The sequence below is a fragment of the Grammomys surdaster genome, unplaced genomic scaffold (genome assembly GCF_004785775.1).
Source record: "Grammomys surdaster isolate TR1022 unplaced genomic scaffold, NIH_TR_1.0 192, whole genome shotgun sequence".
Taxonomy (NCBI): Eukaryota; Metazoa; Chordata; class Mammalia; order Rodentia; family Muridae; genus Grammomys; species Grammomys surdaster.
Genome location: NW_021604637.1, coordinates 2224179 through 2247058, shown reverse-complemented (window position 1 = coordinate 2247058; position 22880 = coordinate 2224179). Strand labels below are relative to the sequence as shown.

The window sequence follows — 22880 nt, the reverse complement described above, 5'->3', positions numbered from 1 at the left end:
TGAAAGAAGGCTAGACTTCCGGTTTTGGTCACTGTCTTAGTTTGGGTTTTGTTTCTGTGAACAGACACCATGACCAAGGCAACAAGGCAAACATTTAATTGGGGCTGGCTTAGTTTTGGCGGTTCAGTCCATTATCATCAAGGCAGGAAGCATGGCAGCATGCAGGCAGACATGGTACTGGAGAAGGACCTGAGAGTTCTAGATCTTGATCCAAAGGCAGAAGACTATTCTACACTGGGCATAACTTGAATGTGGCAGACCTCAACGCCTGCCCCAACAGTGACATTCTTCCTCCAACAGGGCCATACTTCCTACTTGTGCCACTCCCTATGGACCAAGCATTCAAACACAGTCTATGGGGGCCATACCTGTTCAAATCACAGTTATGAAAGTAAGAGGTTTTATTCTATGCCCCACCTCAACAAAACAACACAGATGAAGCAAATGTCTGTAGGCACAGTGAGGATGAGGTTATGATCCTTGAATAAGGAGACAAAACCTAAGGGAAAACTCCACATCCTTTTGGTTGCAGGAGGACCCTTTAAACTGTAGCAAGTTGAGTAGAGGCCTATCTCTTACTGGACGGAGAGAACAAAGCCTATAAGGCTCAGGGTTACAGAAAAAGCTGCAGTTTGCAAAAGGCTATCTAGAAGGAAGAACCAGACATAGACAGAAGATAAGAACTCAAGCTCTGTCATTTCTGCCGGCCTAGCAGAGACCTTAAATGGAGCTTGTGCATATAAGCATATATGGACTGGAAGAACATCCCAGGCATTTCAGAGCTAAAACACAGCCCATTTTGTTATTTAGGGGCCATGCCTTGGGGAACAGGAGTAATTGTATATAATCTTGATAAATTTTCAAACCACTCCTTGATAAGATCATCCTGATCCAACATACCAACTGCCAAAACCAAATTCAACCCTTCTGAAGACAGGAAATTCAATTCTCTACTACAATGTTGCTTTTCAGCAGATAATAAAACAGTTAAGTGAAAAAACAGAAAAATTGACCTAGCATCAGATTTAAAAATCAATACAAACAAACCATGAGACAAAAGACTCTGGAATTAGTGGGTAGGATTTAAAATACAAAGGTAACTGACAATATTAAAGGCCAGAGCTGGAGCTGGAGCTGTTGGTCGAATGGTGCCTAACATGCATAAAGCCCCGAGTTAATCCCTGGCAGCATAAACCAGGTGTGGCGGCACTTGCCTGTAGTCCCAGCACTCTGGAGGTGGAGGTAGGCTAATCAGAAATTAGAGTCAAACTCAAACCCAGCCTACGCTAGGCTACACTGTCTCCAAAACAGAAAGAGGATGAGGAAAGAACTGAGGAATACACTCAGAGAAAGAGAAACACTGAAAGAACCAAATGGACAATTAGATCTGAAAATAAAAGACCCCTCTGCTGACCCCGCCCCCATCCCAAAAACACACCCACACGAGCACACACACCCCGGGGGTGGGGGATTGCCAAGAGATTAGGGAGAAGAGAAACTCAGTGAAATTGAACACAGGCCAACACTAACCACTCAACTAAAGCACAATGAGGGGAGACAGCAAACAATAGAGCAGGAGACGGCCCAGCCTGCGCTGAAGGGCTCGGGCTCCACTTCTAGCAACAGGATGAAAAAAACAAGCAAGAAATAGGAAAGCAAAAATGAGCACAGCTCAGGCTATCAAAAAGATCAACTTGTGTTATAATTATGTGTGACATTCCAAAAAAGGGCTGGGAAGACAGCTCAGTCAATAAAGTGCTTGCCTCTCAAGAGCTTGCATTAACAAACAAACCCCAGCTGGGTACACAAGCACTCACACAGTTCAGTCTGCGTTTTACATACTGAGATTGGGACAGAAAAAAATATTTGAAGAAATGACTAAAATTGTTTCTGAAAAATATCTACAACTGGAAGGTTCAACAAAACCCAATTAAGAAAAGTACATTTTAAAAGAAAAGGGTAGGGACGCTCCTAAACCCCAATCTATACACAGGCACCGCAGTAAAGGCTAAAGCAAGAGAGTGTTTTAGAAGTAACAAGAAGAGTACAAAAGACATTATACGAGAAGAATAAGACAGCTAACCTTTCACCAAAGAAGAACGGAGGCGGACACAATGGCTATATATCATTTATCACACCAGCCAAGAGGAATATATGTCAGTCACCAACTCTACACCTAGTGAAAATGTCATTCAAAAACGAAGCTCAAAAGACTTTCAGTTGAACCTTCATGAAGGAATTCACCACTCTAAGACCCGTTCTTTTAAAAGAGGGAAGGGAGGCATCTAAGGGAAATCATTTCACATAAACATAAAGGACAAAGAGAACTGGAGATAGTGAATGTGTTAACAAGTATAAATGATGTGGGTTCTCCCTCAGTTTATGGAGAAGACAAGTGACAGTCAAAACACACAAGGGCCAGAGCGACAGCTCAGCAGTCAAGAGCCAGAGAGCCAGAGCGCAGTTCTAGGACTCACAACCACCACCTGCAACACCAGGTCCAGGGTAGCCAATGCCTCTTCTAGATACATCTTAAAGGAAGGAGACAAGCAAACAAACAGATAAATTGATTGACTAGTTTAAAATAGAGCTAGAAAGAGAGCTGGCTCAGTGGTTAAGAGCATTGTCTTCAAAAGGGCCTTGGTTCTATCCCTGGCACCCATAGAGAGGGTAGCAACAGTTTTTAACTCCTATTCCAGTCCCAGACAATCTAATATTCTCCTCTGGCCTTCAAGGGCATCAGACATACCCTTGGCGCACAAGCATACATTCAGTCAAAAATAACAACAACATACACATAAGCAAAGAAAGCAGAGCGGTGGTTAGAGGGAGGATTTGTTGCTCTAATGTTAGAGAAGAATTTATTTTAACTGCCAATATGAGAAAATCTGAAATCATAACTGAGTGTCTCACTCAAAAAACCAGAAATACCAAACTCTGGTACTGAAGATGTGGTTCAGAGACAGAGTGTTTACCTAGCATGCAAAAGGGGCTGGGTTCAAACCTCAGCTCTGCAAAGAGAAAAAGGTAGAAAAGCTAAGCCCAGACAAGTAAAACAAAAGAAAGGAAGCAGAGATTGACAAACTCCTGGCAACAGCTCAGGGCAGGAAAAACAAAGCAGCATCACCAAGGATGAAAGAAGCCAAGCTAGAGAATCCTCCCGAACTAAAGAGATGGAATACTATGAAAAGGGTTAAAGGTCAAAGCTCGGCCAGGCTGGGAGTGCATGTCATCCCAGCATCTGGAGGAGGATCAGGACCTGTAGCTGTATGAGACCTCACAGAAAACACAACCACCACCAAAACCAAACCAAACCAACCACCTCCCCAAACTCAAGTTTTAACTAAATGACTGAAACAAGTGTTCAAAGACTCAGCTGACTGAAGCTGGAGAGATGGCTCAGTGGTTAAGAACACTGGCTGCTTTTGTAGAGGATCCAGGTTCTGTTCCCAGCACCCACATAACAACTGTAACTCCAGTTCAAAAGTATGTGAAACCCTCTTCCAGATTCCCCATGAGCACCTATGAGAATGCAGTGCCCATGGAAAAAAACCTCTCTCCTCTCTCTCTTCCCTCCTCCTCTTCCTCCTCCTCTTCTTCTCTCTCTTTCTCTCTCCCCCTCTCCCCCTCTCTCCTCTGTCTAAAAATGAATCTTTAAAAAATTAGAATGTGGGGCTGGATATGGCTCAGTGGTCAAGAAAACTGGTTCCAGAGGGACCTGGGTTCAATTCCCAGAACCCACATGGCAGTTCACATCTGTTTGTAGCTCCAGTTCTGGGGCTTCTGACACCTTCACGTAGACAGACATGCAGGCAAAACACCAATGCACATAAAACATAAAAATTATATATATTAAAAAAAACACTCTAATTTGAAACTGTACTTATTTATTATTGTGGTAATATTTAACTACCTATAAATCTATCTCAACCTATTTTAACAATATTCCACTATAGGGATATATCATAATTTAGGTGTTATTCTGTGATTAATATGTCTTACTAAAGACATACTTTGTATATGAATACATTTTTTTCCCAGCTAATGTCACCAAAGTAAAAAGACTACAAATCTAAAATTTGAATTTTGAACCTTTAAATTAAAAAAAAAAAAAAGAAAAAAGAAAAGAAACATGCAGCAAATAGTAAGGTTCAGATAAAGGATATCTCTTTGACCCAGGACGATTCCCCAGGCACAGGGACGCAGTAGAAGGTCTGTCTTTCTGAAGTGGTAGACCGTGGAGAGCTCAAGTCAAGTTCTTGTTGAGGCTGCAATATACAGAAAAATACTTTTAAATTTTTGTTTAAAAAAAATAATTTTTACATTATAAGATCAGAATAAATGTTACCTCAAGTTAATGTAAATAATAAGCAATTAATTAAGTAAAGAAGCATCTCCTTATGTAGCTCTGGTTAAAATGAAACTTGTGATCCTCTTGCCTCAGACTCCCAAATACTGGAAGCATTGTAAGGCACATGCTGCCACCATGACACACTCTACTTCCAAAACTACCTTCTTTTATTATTTTTAGGGGGGTGGGGAAAGATGTCTCACCCTGTAGCTGTAACATTTGGTCATCCTCCTGCATCAACCTCCCAAATCCTGGGATTATAAGCCACTCCATCCAGCTTTCTAACTTCCAGTTTCACTGCCTTTACTTCCTTATGTGCACATGAGGAGGAGGGGTGTGTATGTGCATGCCAAGGCTTACATATGGAAGTGAAGGACAGCCTGCAGGAGCTGGTGCTTGCTCTCCTTCTACCAAGTGGGTTTCAGGGACTGAAGTCAGGTCATGAGGCTTGGCAGCAATTGCTCTTATCCACTGAGTCACCCCATTAGTCCCCAAGCTACCATTAAAGAAAAACAACAAAGCCCTGCAGTGGTGGCACATGCCTTTAACCCTAGCACATAGGAGGCAGGGGTAGGTGGGTTACTAACTTTGAGGCCAGCCTGGTCTACAGAGTGAGTTCCAGGATAGCTAGGGCTACATAGAGGAGCCCTGTCTCAAAAGGCCAAACCAACCAACCAATTAACCAACCAACCAACCAACCAACCCAGTCCCTCATGTTAACAGACACACGCACATAAAATCACCAACTTCACTGCATCATTTTCATATATGTAACATGTACTTAACCTGGAAACTGATTTTTTGTTTTGTTTTTGAAACAAGGTCTGATGTATACCAGGCTAGCCTCAAACTCACTATATACTGAGACCTTGAATGTCTGATCCAATTCCCCAGTGCTGAGATTGAATCTAGTGCTTCATGCATGCTATATGCTCCACCTTCAAACTATATTTTTTTGCCTATTTTTCCCCCTAGGGGCAAGGTCCCTTTCATTGAAATGGGTCTTTAAGATTTTTTTGGTTTTGCTTTTTTGAGACAGGGTTTCTCTGTGTAATCCTGACTGTGCTGTACCACCACCCTGCTCAAGAATTATTATTATTATTATTATTATTATTATTATTATTATTGGCAGACTCTCTCTGAGCCCGTGGCAGTGTTATGCCAAGATTACCAACTTGTACTTTATGCTACTGTACACAGTGGAGGAAACCTTAAATAGTAATATAATCACATTATAACTTCTTGCCAGGCAGTGGTGGTGCACGTCTTTAATCCCAGCACTTGGGAGGCAGAGGCAGGCGGATTCCAGAGATGTACAGAGAAACCCTGTCTCGAAAAAACAAAACAAAACAAAACAACAAAAAAAAACTTCTTAAAGAAGCACTGATAAAGTCAATCCATTAAGCTGGTAATTTGTCTTATGGAAACATTCTAAAAGGAAAAGAGACATGACAAAAAGAGTCTGAAGCATGTGTGAGGTTAGGGAGACGCATCTTTAAATGAGCCTGTTACTCTAAATCATTGTCAGGAGTTAAACTGTAGCTTCCCAGTTAAAGCTGGTGTTTTTTTCCAGGAACTCACTGAACTAGAACACTTCCTTCAACTAGGAATGACTAAACTGTACAATTGTAGCGGGTATCAATAAGTTGGTCAATAATACTGACCAACTCTTGGGAAATTTTAGTAAGAGTAAAAAAGCCCCAAATAAGATGATGGAGCAAAGGTTCTAGGTCCATAAAGCAGAGAGCTAGACCCAGAAAAGTAACAGCAGAGATCTCACCTTCACACTACCCTGCCTGGTTAACCCTCACCTATAATTCTCATTTTCCTCCAGAAAATGGACAATTAAAGTCTATGTTTCAATAGAAAACACATGAAAAAACACAAAGCAAATGACAGGAGACATTATTAGCTATCTGGTCTATTTAGACATGCTAATGGTTTTTTTTTTTTTTTACTGTTAAAATAAAAATAAGCTTTTTATAGGCCCAGCTAAGACACCACATGCTAAACAGGCATCAAAGTGAAGTCTTTTTCTCCTGTTATCAGAAAAGCAATGCAAAGAAAGGAACAGAAGACTGAGAGCTTAGAGTTCCTTTACAAATGTCTTCTGTAAAGTTCTGCCTCCATGCTGCCCTGAGGGCTGAGCACCCATGGAACTCTCCATGCAGTAGAGTGGCACCCCCTTCACAGCTACATGACACCCAATACTCTGTGCTTCCTCTGTTACTAATACACAGCAGAATGCTTTCATTACTTCTCTGTGTCAACGAAAGCTTTGTTTTAAGACCCATATGTAAAGTCAAGTGTTGCCCCAACACCTGGTAGGTAGAAGCAGGGCAGATACAAGTTCAAGTCAGGCCAGTCAGGCTACACAGTAAGACCCTCACTCAAAAAGGGCCTGTTTTAAGTTGGAGGTAGTGGTCAATGGTAAATACACTTCTTTAATCTCTGATATCCACTCCCAACGACCTTCCCTAGAAAACCAGAGTGAGATTAGCCTGTATTTAATGGAAGGAGTGATAAGGCAGCTCAGTGGAAAAAGTCCTTTCTGTCAATCCTGACGACCTGAATTTGAGCCCTAGGACCCATGACCTCCATGGTGATGCCCTCTGCCTCACCAAACAAGCATGCAAATGTTGTTCAATTATATCCAGTCGAGAAAGTGCTAAGTCTAAGTTAAGCTTTCACTGTTGTTTAAAGAAACAATCACTGTGCTTCTAGTCACAGATACTAAGGAAAAATCGTGTCATTTATAATCTTGTCAGAAATCTTTAAAAGATAAGTAAGAAAATTATGTCAGAAAAGTTCTTAAAGACAAATAAAAAAATATTCTGTTTGACTTTTTAGAACTCATTCACATACAAGACAAGCATATTGAAAACCAATCAAGCCGGGCAGTGGTGGCGCACGCCTTTAATCCCAGCACTTGGGAGGCAGAGGCAGGCGGATTTCTGAGTTTGAGGCCAGCCTGGTCTACAGAGTGAGTTCCAGAACAGCCAGGGCTACACAGAGAAACCCTGTCTCGAAAAAACCAAAAAAAAGAAAAAAAAAAGAAAACCAACCAAAGAAAGATAAATCCTCTTTTTAGGTAGAAAAATCATGCTTTAAAAAAAAAAAAAAAGCCTCAAATACTGTAAAGGATACATACCCCACATTCTGCTATATCTCTGTATTTTCCAAAATGAAGAACCTATGACCAAAATAAAAGATAAAGTATTGTATAAGTGTGATTAATATTACAAATTACAGATAGCACGGTTCCAGGAGAAAGCAATACATACTCGTGCTTTTGTGTTCTGGTTAACCGTTTCATAAACTCCCATGTAAAACTCAGGGTCAAACATATCCTGAATCATGCAACGAAACTTGACAAAGCTGTTAGGCTTCAGATAATGAAGAGGGACTTCATTCAATGATGGTACCTTGGAAGAAAACAAGCAAGCAAGTTAACAAAGTTGTTGCCTGTAAAATGTTAAGCAGACAGTCTCAAAATCTAGCCCTATCCAGCTGTGTGCTCTCACTGCTCAACATAACATCTGGGGAAGAAGAACTTTCCTCTGAGTTCTTCCAAGTTCCTGTGACAGCACTTGCCTCTAACAGGATGCTTTTCCTCCTAAAAGCATCCATAATGTGTGTAACACCTCCCTGCCTGCCTTCTTTTGGTTCAGTTTTGTTTTGTCTTTGTTTTCTTTCTTTAAAAACCTGTTTTGCCGGGCAGTGGTGGCACACGCCTTTAATCCCAACACTTGGAAGGCAGAGGCAGGTGGATTTCTGAGTTCAAGGCCAGCCTGGTCTATAGAGTGAGTTCCAGGACAGCCAGAGATACACAGAGAAACTCTGTCTCAAAAAAACAAAAAACCAAACAAACAAACAAACAAAATCCCTCCAAAACAACAACAACAAAAAAACAAAACAAAACAAAAACTTGTTTATGTATGTACATGTATATGAATACTCTATATGCCAGATAGGACATCAGATCTCCTATAGATGGTTGTGAACAGCCAGGTAGTTGTTGGGAATTGAACTTAAGACCTCTGAAAGAACAGCCAGTGTTCTTAACCACTGAGCCATCTCTCCAGTCCCCTTGTTTCCTTTCTTTTGAAACAGTCTCACTTTGTAGCTTAGCATGGTTTGGAATTCACTAGTAGGCCCCCTGGCTATCCCCAAACTTTGATGAATTCCTCTGAACATTCACACATGCCAATTCTTTTAGGAAGGAATAAAACAAAGGTGCCAACTACTCTCAGAATCACAATTTACTCTTCAGAACAGTCATTTGCTGCCATCTAGAGGCACAACACAGAAGCATCAGAGCAAAGCCCCTTTATTTTCACACACTTTGAAGACTTGTAAGCACTCACTTCTCTACTTCTAGTCAGGTGGGCAGTGGGGCTGTCTACTCTGCTGAGAGAAACTATAGCCAGCCAACTTATACAACAGCAGTAAGCTCACCCATTTAGGAGCATTATTTTCCTTCAGCTTCTCCTTGAAGTATTCAATAACTTTCTTCTCCCAGTCAGGATTAACTCCATTTTGTGCTGAAAGAGAAATATGGTCATCAAAGCACAACACAGGCCACCAGATGATGTTCAGGTCACTGATATATGCAAACTGAATAGCTAATACAAGTAAATGTGCAGCAGGGACATTCACAGGCATTCAAGGGGCTTCCTGCTGGGTGCTGGGTGCTGGGTACCACAAACCCAGGCTGCTGGCCCCTTAGCTCCTTGGCATGAACAACTGAGAGCCAGCACCTGTGGAATAATAGCATGTGGTTCACCTGACAGAACAGCAAAAGCTACAGTGTAAAAAGCACTTAGCTCAAAATACTTCCTGAGTATTTCGTTTGAGTCATCTCAAAGAAAATAAAAACAAAACAGGGAAAATAAGTTTAAATTGTAATTCTGTCCTTCAACACCAATCACATTGATGTAAGTGATGTTCTAGCCTTCTAGTACTACATATAGAGACAGTGTATTTGTCACTATCAGAGAGGCTCATCTCCCAAAGTGGCAGTCAATTCTCCACTACACATACAGTATTATCTTGTCCTCACAATGAAGAAACACCTGCAAGAGGGACTTACAGGAGTAACCCGCAGAAGACAGATTCTTGTGGACTAAACCCCCTAGCCTACATGTCTACAAGCCATGTGTTTATCACAGGGCTGCCTTAAGTAGATGGTGAATAAGAGGAATTTGTTTCTACTTGTGATGTAGCTGAGTCTGTCAGAAACACTCACAGAAACCCTGCTTTAGCAGAGTGTTCAGACATTTTTCCCTTAGCTAGACCAAGCTTGACTACCGTAGTTGAACCCACAGGACCCATGTGGTGGAAGGAGAGAACTGATCCCCAGTTGTCCTCTGACCTCCACATGTGCACCAGCTGCATTTATATGCATTAACTCATTCAATTGTTTAAAAAATGAAGAACAAGTCTTGGTGCCATACTTCAGGTTTTGTTCTTAGATCTACAATCAACTGAATTAGTTTCTATGTAGGCTGAGGTTTCTATTTTTTGCATATAAATGTTTAGTTATGTTTCAAAGAACATCCTTTACCAGTGGATTATCCTGTGTCCTTTGATTAAAAAAAAATAATAAAGAAAAAAGAAGAAAAAAAAAGTTAAGAGTAACAGCAACAGACCCTGAAAAGATTTTGCTAAGGAAGACTTAACCACAAAGGGTTAAACGGGATGGTTCCACTTAGTGTGGGAACTAAACTAGGCCAGTTCATAAAGACATCATGAGAGAGGCTGGAGGGAAGGCATGTTGGATAGTTTGTGATTACGGTACAAGGAATGCCCTGGCTGGGCTTACTTCCCATAACTAAGTCCAAAACTAGCAACCTTAAAACAAATTATCTAGAAGGGTTCGCTATGGATGGAAGACTGAGAAGAAAATGTGTGAAAAGCTAAGTGTCAAGCTAGGTAAGGAGGTATCTTGAGTTCTAGAGCAACCCAGACCATATACTGAATGACAGGAAAATAGTTCAATGTGTTGGCTATTGGGGTGGGGGTATGTGCCCATATGTGTGTGTGCGCGCACACACGTGCACGCAAGGGAGAAAGGACAACCTAGCCTGTTGTCAGGCACCGTCCAATGATTTTTTGGGAAGGATCTCTCACTGACCTGGTACTTGCCAAGTAGGTAAGCTGGCTGGCCAACAACCACAGGGCCTTGCCTGTTTCCACTTCCCTAGTGCTGGGATTAAGGGCAAACACTCCAGGCTGAGCTTTTACATGTAAATTCTGGGGACTGAATTCAGGTCAACATGCTTGAAAGCCAAGCAGTTTACTAACTGAGCTGTTTCCCAGTCTGGTAGCCAGACTCTTTAAAGCTCAGAAAAGAGAAGGAATTAGATTTGTTCTTAGAACCTCCAGATAGAGATGCAAATCCTGCTGACAACTCAATCTTTATTCTTATTCCAGTGATACATGTCACGCTTCTGGCCTCTAAAGATGTAGAGTAATGAATCTATACTGTTTCTTTCAAGCCACTGTGTGGTATAAGTTATTGCTGGAATAGGAAGGTAAATACATTGCTGGATACATGTGTCCAGGTCTTCTGTTGCATCTGTACAGTTAGTCCACAGTGGCAGCACCTCCTTACTCCTGGTATGGGTAACTTGTCTTCTTTTTTCTTTGCTAATCTAGCTAGGGGTTTATCAGTTTTGCTAATAAGAAGTAAACAAAAGATTAGGAATTTAGTTCAGTGGTTCAATCCCCAATCACAACCCCTACACACACACACACACACACACACACACGCACACACACCCCTATACACACTCAAAGAAAAAGCAAGGGGGGGGGCTGCACACATAACTGACTCAGTTGGTAGTGTCCAGCATGAGGACTTGGCTCATCTGCATAAACCAGGTGTAGTGGTGCATACCTACACCCAGGAGGCAGGAGGATCGGAAAGTTCAAGTTCATGGTCATTGAGCTGAGACACACGCTACCAAAGGATCAACAATAAGATCAATCAACTGAGTTCAGTCCCTTGAGGAGGAAGAGAACCTAGCCCCAAAAGTTGTCCTCTGACCACCACATGCACACTGCCTGCAATGTGTAGCAACTTCCTGGAACGTAATAAACAGAACGTTGTAAGAAGGTTTTAGACCACCTTCACATACTAGTGAGTTTTAAGGCAGCCTGTACTATATTAGATGACTGTCTCAAAAGTTTCACTGATTTGCTGTTTTCTTGTTTTCAATCCTTAATTTCTTTTCTTCCTTCATTATTTCCTTTTATTTTCTCCATGTGACTTGGGCTTTAGTTTGCATTTCTGACTTCATACATGGACACAATGCTTGAAGCCTTCTTTTCAAATACACACACAACACAGTCTCTGGTTGTACTTAGAGGATGTTCTTAAATGTCCATTTTTGCGTAGCTGGGAACAACTAAGCTTCATAGGGACTTCTTTTTGATCTACTGACTGTTTATAAGTGTTCTACAAGTCTGAATTTACTGTCATCTTTCGGATTTCCAATCCCCTCTTATTACAGACAGAACACACACGATGATTTCCCTTCTTCGAAGTTTGCTGATACTTGTTCATAACTCAGAATGATTTATCTTGACCCTAGTTCCTCGTGCACTTGGACAGTGCGGTGTTCTGGGGAGGGAGGTGGACGGACTAAAGCCTGCTTGGCTGGCACTCAGGGCTGTAAGAGCTCTACTACTTTTCCAACTACTGAAAGCAGCAACAGGCCCTGCAACTATGGCTGCACATGTGCCACACTCTTCAGCTCACTAGTTCCTGTAGGCAGCCTGAAGCTCTGCAGCTGGTGCATGTATGTTATACCTTCTTATGAGAAGACCTACTACAAAGCCATGTGTCTCTTCTTTTCTCCTCGGTACACCTTTAAAAACTATTTTAAAACTTGGGGCTGTCCAGGTAATGGTGGTGCACACCTTTAATTACAGGACTTGGGAGGCAGAGGCAGGTAGATCTCCAGGTTGGAGGCTAGCCTGGTCTACAGAGTAAGTAGCAGCCAGGGCAACAGCAAGAAACCCCATCTCAAAAACCAAACAACACACACAGTATTACATCATTCTCTCCATCCCTCACTCACGTCCTGTTATTCCTCTCAGCTAACTCTCTTTCAGATTCATGACTTTGTATTCTTTAAGTACCACTGTTGTATGTGTGTGTGTGTGTGGGTGTGTGTGTGTATGTATGTATGTATGTATGTATGTATGTATGTCAATAGATACATAATAAGTACAAACTATCGAGTCCATTTACCATTGCTTATAGGTATTATTTTTAAGGCTGACCATCTGGGATTGGTGTAGAGAAAATCTCTTGTGTTCTGAATGGATTCAACACCTGTCAGTTAAAGCTGATTGACCTGTAGCTGAGGCAGGAAATAGAAGATGGACAGGGAGGATTATGGGATAGAGCCAGGTGCAGAAGGATTGGCCCAGGAACATGGAGGAGGTCAGAATCATGGGAGCTGAGCAGAAGTAACCAGCCATGTGGCAGAACTTAAGATTATAATAAATGAGATATTAAGTTATGTTTGAATTGAGCAACAGCCAAAGCTTATGACCAAGGTATTTGTAAATATATTTGAGTCTCAGAGTCATTATTCTTTTTTCTTTTCTTTTTTTGTTTTTTTTTTTTTGTTTTTTTTTTCGAGACAGGGTTTCTCTGTGTAGCCCTGGCTGGCCTTGAACTCAGAAATCTGCCTGCTTCTGCCTCCCAAGTGCTGGGATTAAAGGCGTGCGCCACCACCGCCCGGCTTCAGAGTCATTATTCTTGAAGCCTGGGGCCAGGAGGAAAATTTTGACTTTTATAGATTGGGAAGAGGAAATTCTCCCTTTCTTAGCAGTGCAAACAGATCCTTCTTAAGAGTATGACAGATTCCCAAAATGTCTATGTTTTATGTATTTAGGGAAACTCAATGGAAATCAGATGTATCACTACGCTCACTGACCATAAGGAATGTGTAGGAAAAGAGAAATAGAAAGTCCTAAAACCACAATTCCCTTACCATGAACCTCCTTCCCCAAATAAACCCACACTACTAATTCACCTTTAGGAAATCCAGGATAGTTCCAAATTTTCTCCGATGGATTAATCTGTGTAAATTAGTGTTTGTGGAATACGAAAGTGGGATTTAGAGAAAAAATAATTTTGAACATGTCTATCAAATATCAAGAAAAAACAGACATAAAATAGTCTATTAATCAACACATGCAGTTAGAAAAGCAATAAAACAAAGAGCAAACATCAAGGAATGGAAAACGAAAACACCAACACAAATGACTAATATTAAAATAGACAAATTCCTGGGTGGGGCAGTTCACATTCATAATCCCAGTACCTAGGAGGTAGAGGCAGAAGGAAAAGGAGCTCAAACCAGCATGGGCTACGTAAGACTAGAAAGGGGTCGGGGAAGGAGGAAACAGAAAAAGGGGGAGGAGAGAGAAAGAAAGCGAAAATAAGACAAAATTTCTAGGAAGCCATTCAGGAGGGAAAAAACTGAAAGCAAAATCATAGGTGTTGAGGACATAGCTCTGGTGGAGGAGTGCTTGTCTAGCATTCATGAAGATCATCAGGGTGCTCGGCCTTGGCAGTCGGAGTTGTGAACACAGCAATTCCCATTCACTGCTGCTGGAGAGCGGAATCCAGTCTGGCAGTTTGTCACTAAGCTAAATATATTCCTATCCCACTACTCTAGCAATGCATACTATGGACTTTGGATGATAACATGTTAATGCCTGTTTGTTTAAAAAATATATACATTTGGGGCAGGGCCTTGTGAACAGAGGTCATAGGACAACTTTTAAAATAATCATTCATGTTATTATATACAGAGATGTGGTACCTGAATATACATATACATACCATGTGGGAGCTGACAGAGGTAAGAAGAGGGCATCAGAGCCCATGGAACTGGTGACAGACAGTCACAGTTACCAGGCAGTTACTGTGACTCTGGTCTAGGTCCAGAGGACAACCTCGAGACATGGGTTCTAGAGATCAGGCTCAGGTCATCAAGTTAGCAAGCACATTGAGCCACCTCAGCTCGATGAGGATTTCCTAACTGTGACAAAAATACTTCTCTGGGACGAAACTTTACCATTTGGAGGAAATGGAGATGTTACATAAAAATCTTTACCTTTCACTCAATTTTCCTGTGAACTTAAAAAACAATTCTAAATAAATTTCTCAAAAAATATAAAACCAACAAAAATTAAAATGGATAGAAAAGTCTCAAATGACTGTAAAGCAAATAGTGTTTAGAAGTAGTGTTCTAGGTTATAAACAATAACAGTTGATGTTTGGCTGCTCCTTCCCAAAACACTGGAGGTAACACCTAGGTGTCAAACACAGTGAGCATACGCTCCATCACAAAGCTACTGCCCTCAATCCTGGCCCTCTCTCACCCAAGTTTTTGCTTATATAAAAATAGAGTCTTACTATATAGCCCAGGCTGACCTTGAAATTGGTGGTCTTCCTGCTTCCTGTCTTGAGTGGATTCTAGGTATATGTGTATGAACCCATAGGACAATGGGTATCAGTTTTTGACAGCTGTCCTTTAAAACAGGGACTCCTGCTGACTCAGAGTTCACCAAGTAAGCCAGGACCCAAATGCAAATACAAGCACACACATAAAAGCTAGGTACGGCCATGGGAGCCTATAATCCCAGCAGTAGGGGTACAGACAGGCAGATTCTAGGACTGGTTAGCCAGGCCCCCTAGCCAAAGCTGCCAAATTGTGAGTCTAGTGACAGACCTTGCCTCCAGATGGAGAGTAAGGCAGACAGACAGACAGACAGACAGACACGCCCCATCCTCAACAATAAAATAGAAAAAGTCACAGCAGTCAAGACTACTACAGTTTTGGCATGGAGAGAGATCATACAGACCACTGAGTGGAAATGAAATAAAACCACACACTTTACCATCAACTGGTTTTCAACAAAAGTGCCAAAACTATCATAAGGAAAAGATAGTCTCTTCAACAAATTAGACTGAGAAAGCTGGACAGCTATATGCAAAAGAATGACCTCAGACCCCTACACCTCACACTATATTAAAAACAAAAACAACAACAACGACAACAAAAACACAGCAGAATGGGCAAATACATAGCACCCCCCCCAAAAAAGGAAAATAAATAAGACTTTATCAAAATTAAAAATTCATGGCCACATTGCTGAGGGGGAGAAAATTCTCTGTTTCATAGACAAAGACCTAGTTAGGTTCAATCCTTGGCTATGTTTGTGGACTAGAAAGAGAAGGAAACAAAATTCTACAATTCAACAAGAAAAAAGATAACTAAAACCTTTGCCTAAGGTAGTGACCCATGTCTTTAATTCCAGCACTGGAAGGCAGAGACAAGCGGAAGGCTAGCCTGGTCTACAATGAAAGTTCCAGGACAACCAAAGCTGTTACACAGAGAAACCCTGTCTACAAAACAAACCAAAACAAAACAAAACAAAACAAAACACCTTGCCTACACAGTGAGTCTGGGGCTGGCCAAGAATACATAAAACCTGGTTTAAAAAAGAATAGGCTGGGATGTAGCTCGTCTGGTAGAGCGGTTGCCTCAACATGTACACACCCAGCCTGGGGTACATGAAATACTGCCTCCCCACTCACTGACTGCAAAGGACTTGAACAGATGATCTAGGAATACACTATGCTGTGTGGTCCAGGCTGGCCTCAGACCAACCTGCAGCAAACCAAACTTTCTCCTGTCACCTTCCAAGTGCTGAGCTCACAGGCATGCAACACTACACATTTAATCTCAACAGACATTTCTTCAAAGAGAATACCCAAATGCCAATATTCAAGATGTTATTTGTTATTAGTAAAATGAAAATAAGATCCCAGCAGCACATACACTAAAACTGGAACAACATAAGAGATTAGCATGGCCCCTGTACAAGGATGACAATGCAAATTTGTTAGGTGTTCCATATTTAAAGACAAAATCCCAGCAGCATCCAACCTTACTCCCACCCAAATGGCTATTATAAAAAAAAAAATTCTCCAGAAAAGATCTGGAGAAGTCAGAATGCGTGTGTCTTGGTTAGGGTTTCTATTGCTATGATAAAACATCATGATCAAAAGCAACTTGGGGAAGAAAGGGTTTATTTAATTCATCTTATTGATCACAGTCCATCATTCAGGGAGGTCAGAGCAGAGACTCAAGGCAGGAAACGACACAGAGGCCATGAAGGCATGAATGAAAAAAACAAAAATCTTAAAAATTGTTTTTTAGTTTTTATGTACATGGGTGTCTTGCCTGCAGGTGCATCTGTGCACCATGTGTGTGCCTAGTGGTGTGGAAGCCAAAGGAGGACATCTTATCCCCAGGAACTGTTGTTACAGACAGGTGTGAACTGCCACACGGGTGCTGGGAATTCAACCTGGGTCTTCTGGAAGAGCATCCAGTCACCGGTGCCTAAACAAAATATTTACAATTACACACGGAGGAATATTATCTTTAGCCATAAAAAGAAGTGCAGTACAGATGGACACAGTACAGATGGACACAGTACACTGCAACATGGATGACGCCTGAAAATATACCAAATGAACAGCTGGGTTCAGACAAGACAGTGGACCGATGACAAGATCAGAGCAGCTTCTTCTTATGTTATCACTGCTTTGATCGGTTGAAAACACTAGTGATTAGCCTCACACTTCCTCCTTCACACACTTGCCAGCCTCATCCATTAGAATGAACCAAGGAACCAAACTGAGCCAAAACTGAAACCCCTGAAGTGAAGAGGTGGCCCGTTTTAAGCAGCCTGGAATCAAAAGCAGCTATGTGATCAGTGGGATGGCTGAGCGAGGGAGAGCATTTGATGTCAAGCCTGACAATCACTGGACTCACATGGCAGGGAGAGAACCGACTCCCACACTCTGTCCTCTGGTCCTCACACGCATGTGTGTGTGGTTATGGGTAGGATTAGTAGCCCATGCCTTTAGTCCCAGCTACTTAGAAGCTAAAGGAGGGTCACTTGAACCAGCCTGGGTAAAATGACAAGAGCTGGTCACAAAGTAACTGGGTATTAATTCAAGTTATTAATATGGGATGGGGTAAGCATAGTGATACATGGATGTGATCCCAGCACTTGGAAAGCAGAGGCATCTTTGGCTAGTGAGCTGGAGGCCAACCTGAGCTACACAAAACACTGTCTCAACAAAAAGGAAACAAACGAGCCGGGTGGTGGTGGCACACGCCTTTAATCCCAGCATTTGGGAGGCAGAGGCAGGCAGATTTCTGAGTTCAAGGCCAGTCTGGTCTACCGAGTGAGTTCCAGGACAGCCAGGGCTACACAGAGAAACCCTGTCTCGAAAAAAACAAAAAAAAAAGAAAAAAAAAAGGAAACAAATGAAAAATAAAAGGAAAACTAGAGTAAAAAGTGTATCCTAGCACCCAGAGGAAATGGCTCACAACTGCCTGTAACCCTCTGGTATACAAAGGCACCTGTCCATGCCCATGCATCCTCAGAGAAACACACAAGTAGATATAAAAACACCTCAGGAGACGTACAGATAAAAGCCAGAAGAGATGGTGCAATCCCAGAATTTAGAGGCTAATGCTCAAGATCACCCTGGGCTATACAGCATACAGGGTACCAGAGGAGGAAAAGGGGTGTAGGTCAGATACTAAAGCCATAATATACTCAGGTCAACAGGAGTCAGTGAGGTTTACTTGTAATCTCCACACACCAGAGGCTGAGGTAGAAAAATGGAGAATTCAAGGGCAACCTGGGGATACTAATGAAACTAAAACCCAAGGGAGAAAGTCTCTAGAAGCAATCGGAAGCCACTGGTTCTGGCACAGAAAGTGCAAGAGAGACATGGAAGCTGTTGCAGAAATCTAAAACGTGAAGATTTCTGGACAGGGTCAAGAGATATTTAATATCTAAAGCTGATACAACACATGGACAGAAGCTGGGTGTGGAGGCACATGCCAGTAAGACCAGCTTCAGTGGTAGACTACATGCCTGCCTGTACTGGGTTCAATTCCCAGTACCAAAACCGAAAATCACACAGACCAAACAGTCTACAACTTTTCATACACTACCTTCAATACTCTGATCATAAAGGTGCCCAGTGTAATCGCAGCAACAGGAAAACACAGCAGAAATTCAGAGCAGAGCCGATTACACGTCTCTCCCAAAGAGTCATTCAGAGAACAAACAGTGACCTTTCCAAAACATTCCACAAGATTTATAAAATATGGCAGTATTTATGATCAAATTCCATCTTTTTCCTGTACTCTAAAGAGATGTGTGCCTTAGGATCACACTTAAGGAACAAAACATGACGACAATCTATTCGGTCAGTATTACATTTAAACCACTTCATTCCTACAGCAAGACTGGGGTAGTGGGACATTTCTCACAAATGGAGATTCTGGCTGGGCAAGGTAGCACGCGAACAACTCCAAAAGATGAGGCAGGAGGACTTCCTTGAGCTCTAGGCCAGCCAGGGCTACAAACCTGCCTCAAAGTAAAGAGTAAGGAATTCTGGTCATTGGAACTTAACCCTTTAAGTCCCAAACCTTTAACTATGGAGAGATTTTTCCTAAAATTTATCTATGCATTTGCACCTTCAGCCAGTACAAAACTGAACCTTGGCTTGACATTTGGGAACCATTACTATTCTCAATACGCCAGTTGTTGGGTCCAATATTTTGAACTTCAATTACTAGCACTTAGTGAAGGGCTTGGCCTTCCAGGTGATAGAATCACAGGCAAGCCGCTCACACATACCCTTTGAAAACCACCCTAGATTGCTAGGTACGAATCTGCTTCTCTCCACCAAAACTGTACTCAAACCACGCACAGACCGGGCATGCATTCTACTACTGAGCTATAATACCCCAAGCCCATGTTTTACTCTATCGTGGGCTTGTACATCCCTGCCCCTCTTTATCAGACTGTGTTCACTGGCTATAATCTTAATATCTACCCAGTCCTTCTATCTGCCGGCTTTAGTTTCACCCTGGGAAACTACCTGACTAGCTAGAATTCTAGGTAAAATGAATCCGATCCTGTGGGAGCATTACTACAGAAAACATATTCCACGGAGACCGGCGGCTCTGGTCAGTCATTAAGCGCACCGAAATCAAGGATTCGAGTGGGAATCGGAGGTCTAGTTGACATGACAATTACAGCTAAAATTTACTCAGCTTGCCAACAGCACTCTCGGCTCGCCTTCTGTAGCAACCCATCTAAGTAGCTGAGCATTTCTAGCTGGCTCTGGTATAGGAGCAGGTAACAGAGCAGACGAGTACTCAATTCAACAGGGCAGAAAAAAATGAAGCATTCTCTCGGATGTCAAGGGAGACGTGTGAAAGAGAGTGAACTTCTGTGCGAAGCATCGAGCACTCCCCTACACACACACCGGAAGTTTTGAAATATCCCGCAGGCTCCCACAGGCAGTGGCTTCTCTCTGCGGCCGCTCTCAGGGCCCTCCGTGGGCAAGGGGGCCTCTCCGTGTCTGCAGTACCCGGGCTAGGTAGGCCATCAGCCGGGGGCCAGGACGTCAATCACAGCCAGTGCTCGCAGCTGCGTCCCCGCCACCAGCGAGCCGGAGCCAGGCAGCCGGCAAGTGACCGGAGGCGGCGGCACCTGCGCCCGCGGCCCGAGACGGCTGCTTCTGCTCGGCTGCCAGCCCCGGGGCCACGCGAGCCCTCGGCAGTGATTCCCCAAGACCGCCGTGCCGAGTGTGGCCGCGCGGCAGGCCTGGTCCCGCAAACTCCGCTCCCTCCCCGGCCCTGCTCGCCACGCGCCACTCACCGAAGAAGCCTTGCACGATCCCGAGCGGGTGGCTCAGCCAATCTTCTCCACAGGGCATGGCGCTGAGGGCCGGGGCCAGCGCGGCCCGTGCGGCGCTTCTCTGCGGGTCGAGCGCGCTTGGAGCCCGGCTTCTCCTCGGGGGCTCGGCCGCTCCTCGTCCGCGCCCTCCCACGCGCGGAGCGTCGCGAGCCACGAGCCTCCGTGCGTCTCAAGGAGAGGTAGCTGCGGTGGCGGTGACGAGCGCCTCAGAGCTGCTGGCCAGCGACCGGAGGAGGGGAGACAGTCCCAGCCTCCACTTCTCACAATGGCGGGAAATCGCGGCCACCGACCGCGCTGCCAGCGACCTGGGTGGAGCTGGAGAAGGAGGGGCGGCGGGAGCGTGCAGCGCACTCCGGAGGGGGAGGGAGTGGGCGGGGCGGGCGGCCATTTTGGAGACGGGTACAGATAGGGCAATCCCGAGGCCGCCATCTTGAAGATGGGCAGAGGAAGGCTCTTGTGCTGGGTATAGTGGTCCATCAGGGTGCCTCACTGACTCAAAGTTTGAGTCCTTGCACATGGACCAAAAGGCACAAGTTTCGCCAACCTCGAGAGTCATCTCTAAGCAAAATTAAGGGGTGAAACTCCATTTGATATCTCTTTGAGCCTCTTGTTTCTGGTGGTAGAACTCTTCTAAGGTGCCCTGGCCAAAATCCTGTATAAAAACTTGCCCCAGCTCAGTGAGTTCCTGAACGATTAGGCTTTATAGCCTTTGTGGGCATCTCAATATGGCCAAGGAACTGGCAAGTGCTCAGAACTCCCTCCTGGCCAAGCCTTTAGTTTTTAACCTCAAAAACACCCAGATGCCCTCCTGCTTCCAACCTGGCAACTAGGGAGCTATAGCAAGATACCTGGACAGCATACAGATGAAAATACTCTTACGAGGCAGACCCAGAAGGGCAGCTCCACAGCAACCTTTAGCCTAGAGAATTTAGGAACTGTCAAGTTTTCATAAAGAAGACATTTTCCCTGTGTATGGATGTACCTCAGAAAACCCTAGTTTAAACATCTATACCTACTTGGCTGTAAAAAGGTGGTGGTGACCTGAATGGAATCTAGAAAGTAAATAGTTGAAGAATAAGAACTTCGCAGTGGTAGAACACTTGACTAGCATGCAAGAGGCACCTGGATTTAATCCGTAGCAAGGGATCAAAGAGAGAGAGAGATGGCAACAGATTAACAGAGGCAGTTATGACTCAACCTGGAAACCTCTGTAAGGCAGAAGGGAAAGGGAACCAAACCTGACCCTCTGTCTTTCTTGGTCCCCTGGAGGGAAAGTATTTTTAAATCATAGCACTTAGGATATAGGCAAGGAAGTTCAGGAGTTCACAGTCAGCCTTGGCCACACACCCAATTTGGGGCCAGCCTGAGGTACACCCTGACTCAAAAACAAACAAAACATAGATAAATATTAAGAGCCCAGCAGTGGTGGCACATGCCTTTAAATCCTAGCACTCAGGAGACAGAAGCAGGAAGATCTCTGAGTTTGATGCCAGTCTGGTGTACACAGCAAGTTCTAGGACAGTCAGGGTTACACAGGTTTAAAAAAAAAAACCCTGTCTTGAAAAAAAATTAAGTTCATGAACATGTATGCCACAGTTTATGAACAACTGGGGAAAGTAGTTTAATTGCTTAGAATTTGAGGTTTTACAGCAATCATCTACAAAGAACAATAACTTTGTAGAGAAATGACAGAAGAAAGTAGTTCTTAGTTCCCAAAGGCAACAAGTTTCAGGAAATCAAAGTATGAGAGATTCATGGTAGTCGGAGTATATAAAATCTTTCCACTTCTGGGTTGATAAGTATCTAAAGTTCTTCCAGGTGATTAGCTTCTGTGTTTTCTGGTAGAAAGAGGAGGGAAGTATGCCTTGAAACCCTATATCCTGCTTTTGTACAAACAATGTGAGGGCAGGAGTTTTTCTTATACGTGGTTCTGTTCAGTTGCCTTCAACTCAAGATAATCTTTATGTCAAAGTGGCATAATTTGGAGTGACTCCCTGGTTTGCTTCAGGATGAAAGAGGAAACTGGGACTTGCCATTTCGATATGATTTTATGTCTGGTTTTTGTGAATTGAGAAAACTAACAAGGCTAGGACAATGTAGTTGTTTGAGTGAGAATGGTCCCCGTAGGTTCAAATGTTTGAATACTTGATCCCCAGTTGGTAGAACTCTTTAGGAAGGATTAGAAGGTGTGGTCTTATTGGAGGAGATGTGTCAGATGTATCACGGGGGCAGACTTAGCTTCAGAAACCTCTCACCACTCAGTGTTCACGCTCTGCCTTTTGTTTTCAGATTATGATGTGAGATCTCAGCTGTCCCTGTCACCATGCCTTTGCCCTGCCGTCATAGACTCTGACCCTATAAAACCATAAACCCAATTAAAAGCTGTATAAGTTTTCTTAGTCATAGTATTTTATCACAACAGTAGAAAAGTAATTACGAAAGATGATATCACCACTTCATCCATCCATTCTTTCAGTAGAGAGAGTAGCCATGTTCTTGGAATTGAATGGGAGAAATTTCATATTTTAGCTCTGTGCCTCATAATATACAAATTAAAGCTGTATGCTAAGATATCTGGCTTTAGAGATTCTATCTATCTATCTATCTATCTATCTATCTATCTATCTATCTATCTATCCATCCATTCATCCATTTAGCCCAGGTTTCCTTGGAACTCACTATGTAGCCCAGGCTAAGC

General features: G+C 43.0%; 1 protein-coding gene and 1 non-coding gene across 3 annotated transcripts in view; one reads left to right on the top strand and one right to left on the bottom strand.

Moving 5' to 3' along the window:
* The window catches only part of Mcmbp (minichromosome maintenance complex binding protein), a 39392-nt gene extending 18909 nt beyond the window's left edge, over positions 1-20483 (bottom strand). The window contains exons 1-5 of one of the 2 annotated variants that reach the window (XM_028769404.1): positions 20144-20483; positions 8810-8895; positions 7636-7776; positions 7503-7544; positions 4167-4268 (exon numbers count right to left, since the gene is read on the bottom strand). In XM_028769404.1, coding sequence (XP_028625237.1) covers positions 4167-4268; positions 7503-7544; positions 7636-7776; positions 8810-8895; positions 20144-20201 — 429 coding nt within the window. In that variant the 5' untranslated portion in view covers positions 20202-20483. Of the gene's footprint in view, positions 1-3683; positions 3998-4166; positions 4269-7502; positions 7545-7635; positions 7777-8809; positions 8896-20143 lie in introns of those variants that run through there. The other variant, XM_028769405.1, reaches the window with a different exon arrangement.
* On the top strand, positions 16205-16307 carry LOC114622903. The gene has a single exon (XR_003711693.1). It is a non-coding gene; the product is annotated as a U6 spliceosomal RNA (small nuclear RNA).
* Positions 20484-22880: the final 2397 nt, after the last annotated feature.